Source organism: Limulus polyphemus, unplaced genomic scaffold, assembly GCF_000517525.1.
Source record: "Limulus polyphemus unplaced genomic scaffold, Limulus_polyphemus-2.1.2 Scaffold2349, whole genome shotgun sequence".
NCBI classification, from domain to species: Eukaryota; Metazoa; Arthropoda; class Merostomata; order Xiphosura; family Limulidae; genus Limulus; species Limulus polyphemus.
The window spans coordinates 90,188-93,769 of record NW_013667959.1 but is presented as its reverse complement, the minus strand read 5'-3'; the positions used below and the strand labels follow the sequence as shown (position 1 = coordinate 93,769).

Genomic DNA, 3,582 nt, shown 5'->3' with positions numbered 1-3,582 from the left:
CTCTACATGCTTCAACGTTACAATGAATTTGAAGGTCATAGTTAGGCCTAAATAAAATGTTTTTAATTGTGTACCAGTTTAACGTTGAATATTATTTATGATTTTATACTATATACAGTATACATTCAAACCGTATTTTTCTAGGAAAAACACTTAACTAGTAAGCAGCCTGTGATCTGTTAACGAATAATCATAATGCAGAATTAGAGTTAACAACGAGATGTTAACGAATAATTAGAATACACAAGATATCCGGTGATCCTTTGAAATAAAGGGGGTCCTTGGAGTGTCTGCGTCCAATATGTAGAGCTCCCAGGTATGTATATATATAATATTATTTGTGAATCAGAGGCGTAGCAAGACCCGTGCCAAAATGTTTTTTTCCTCTCCTTAATCCATTGATATTTCTCGTACACTAACCCTTCCCTAAAACTTCGTCATCTTACATCAAATTATTTTTCGTTTTGTCGTTCAATTGCGACCATAATTGTATTGGTAATCACATTCAAAATCTAACCTAACTCTAGTTTCAAATGATCAGTTATCTAAGGTTAGCAGACACTCTATATGTTCTACACAATCTAACTACTATTATTAAACAAATTCGCTCACTGCCAAAAAATATTTTGAAACATTGTTATATCATTTCCGACACACAAAAGCAAAAACCTGTGATGGTTGATTAGTTTTGAGCTAAGTGTTATTGTGACCAGTTGTAATTCCGTACACAACACTGTGAAAACTCCCGTCTTAAATTCATAGCGCGGATAAATAATGATAAAAAAAAACATAAAAGAATTAACTCAGTGGGGTATTTAAATCCAAATTTTATTGAGCAAGCGCAGTACCGCGTTTCAAAATAGACACTTTTCTCTTTGTCAATATTCAGCATTCCTAAAATTATAACAACTGAGAAATATATGTAATAGACTTGTGGATGAAAACCCGAATGAGTGAAAACAGAACACATAACATTATTTATTTATTAAGTAAAAATATTAAAAAAAATAAAGAATTTACACAGATTTGACTCGTAATATACGTATCACATTTAGAATTCAACAAGACTAGTGGGAATTGGTTCATAGTTTCTTATGTCTCACTAGATGTGTGCCGAAATGGGTTTGGTTCATTGAAGTTTTCTAACAGTCAACTATGTGACATCTTTCGCACGCTACAGAACTTTTATCATTGCAACACACACACACACAGAGAAGGCTATAATTCTATTTTATCTGACACCTGTTTGTTATTAACCGTTGAGCTGTATAGTAGGCTATCTGGGCTGTGCCCACCGCAGGTATCACAAAGATTTACACCACGTGATCTTTTACTTGTATTCTTGCAGACCTTGGTAACGTGGAGACTCGTAAGTTCAGCCTACAGTAGCCAACTACCAATCATCACACAAAGGACAGCCTTAGCTCTGGCCTTCCGGATGTGGAGTGAAGTAATTCCTCTAGTTTTCCAGGAGAATAACATTTCTCCTGTGGACAATGTAGATATTTTAATTGCCTTCGGAAAACGTAAGTCAGTTTTTTGTTCAGGTTATCCTGTCAGTACGTAACCATGGTAGCTCTTATAATCAATATTAACTTCCGTTAATGGTGGGATACAGAATAGTTCCTCAACTGCTTTGTGTTACGTTATGTAGGTTCTCTTATCAGTAGGTACTTTTAATTTGACGTTAGCTTCCGATCAGAGCAAGCTATGCACTGACACGCGAAACTAAAATAAACCAAGCAATTAGTATAGCTGATTAAGTACAAGCAAAAGTACCCGTCCCCAGTGACAGGAAACGTTTAAGTTAATCTATCAATTTAAATTATTTCGTGGACTTAAAAAAGTTAATTGTGTTGCACTTTTGGTTTCACTGAGAGCCAAAACTCTGAGCTACGTATACCTCCCACCACGAAAAGTAATTGTTGAACATTTCAGAGACCCCGCTCAACAATAACATATGGTAAATCTAAATTTTTATTCTTTAACTTGTGTCACATTTTGAAACTGAATGATAGTGTGATTAATTCCTAACAGTTTAGTGTAGAATATCCTCCTTTCGAAATAAAATTTGACATCAAGATTATTCATGCCTGTTCTCTCTTCATTGCAGAGGTGAATGTTGAGCTTTGCCGGCGTGCGCAGCTTTTCAAATGGGAGGCAGACACCACTATTTTTCTTGTTGTCTCGTCAAAATCTAAAATTAGTTACTATGATAAAGGTAGCAGAAAACAGGATTAGAATATATTATTTCATCAGTTGGGTACCCTTTCTTTAAATGATACTTTCGGCCGTAATCCTAATGCTATCTTACGAAGTTCGGTCAGCTTAGGATATTTAGGTTAGTCTTACACTACACTGACAATGCAAAATAATTTCTGTAATAAAAAATAACGATAAAAAAAATAGTAAAATTAAGAAGTAATAAGATTTAATATATAAATAGTTTAACCAATATTCCTATGACAGTAACAATAAATAAATAATATAGTATACCTTACTTAGAGAATACAGTTTATAAAGATACAAGACAATAAATAAAAACTTAAAATAATGCCTCAATCATCCTCGAAAATGTAAAAATGTTAAACGAAATATAATGTAAACAACATGCTAAACATACTTACTTTTTACATTTAACGAAGAGATAAAATTGGCTACAGGAAGTAAAAAATAACGTTAAACTTTCCGTAAAAGCCGAACGATAATAATAATAATACGACTTGGAAAGTTATAGTAATAGTGTATATGCCGAATAACAAATTAACACAAACTAATGCAACTAAGCTAACCACGTAATGTCTTATCATATATGGAACTGTTGTATAGCTGGTGATAACTATATAAGTAATAACTTAATCTAACGTAAGGTAAAACCAATGGTGTTCAGTACACTGAAGCTGTTTACTGTTATCCTAAACAATATCTCAAAGAATTAAGGTGTAGACATGAGATTTTTTTAAGTCGTGTTACTCTGTAGAATTTATAAACCCATAGTTACTAGCAACAATATTGTTGGATTTCCCACAAAATTGAATGATTTTTGTGTTTAAACATTATAGGAGAATCGTTGTTTGTTTGAAAATGAGCTTAGAGTTCTATTCACAACACGTTGTAACGTTAAACAAATTATATTGTATCTAATAAGCTGTGAATAGTGAACATTGTAACATAACTTATTTTGAAATGTAAAGTTTATAACTTCAAGGTTGAAAGTGTAAAGTTTATTGAAAACTTTAAACTTTGATGTTAGATTAATGATGCTGATATATAAGTCCAGATAGATTGCTTAGATATAAATACTTTCACTAAAAACAAATATTGACACACACACACACACACACACACAAGCGCGACGGATATGCTTTTGTTAGTCCGAATAAATACAAATGTGGATCTTGTGGGCTGAAGTTACCTCATGTTAGAGTTCCCTGTATCTGATCTGATGGAAGACATGTAGGCCAAATTACATAACTGTTTTCTCAGGGAAAGAATAATAATGATAATACATGGCCTGTGAGAATTCATTTTGCCTGAAAGAGTGGTAATTATTTTTATAGTAAAAACAGGTAGAATAATTCA

General features: G+C 32.7%; 1 protein-coding gene across 2 annotated transcripts in view; it reads left to right on the top strand.

Moving 5' to 3' along the window:
• LOC106466701 (matrix metalloproteinase-21-like) overlaps positions 1 to 3,582 on the top strand; it is a 53,003-nt gene that overhangs the window by 29,680 nt on the left and 19,741 nt on the right. For both annotated transcript variants that reach the window (XM_013926998.2, XM_022394776.1), the window contains exon 5: positions 1,349 to 1,526. In XM_013926998.2, coding sequence (XP_013782452.1) covers positions 1,349 to 1,526 — 178 coding nt within the window. The remainder of the gene's footprint in view (positions 1 to 1,348; positions 1,527 to 3,582) is intronic.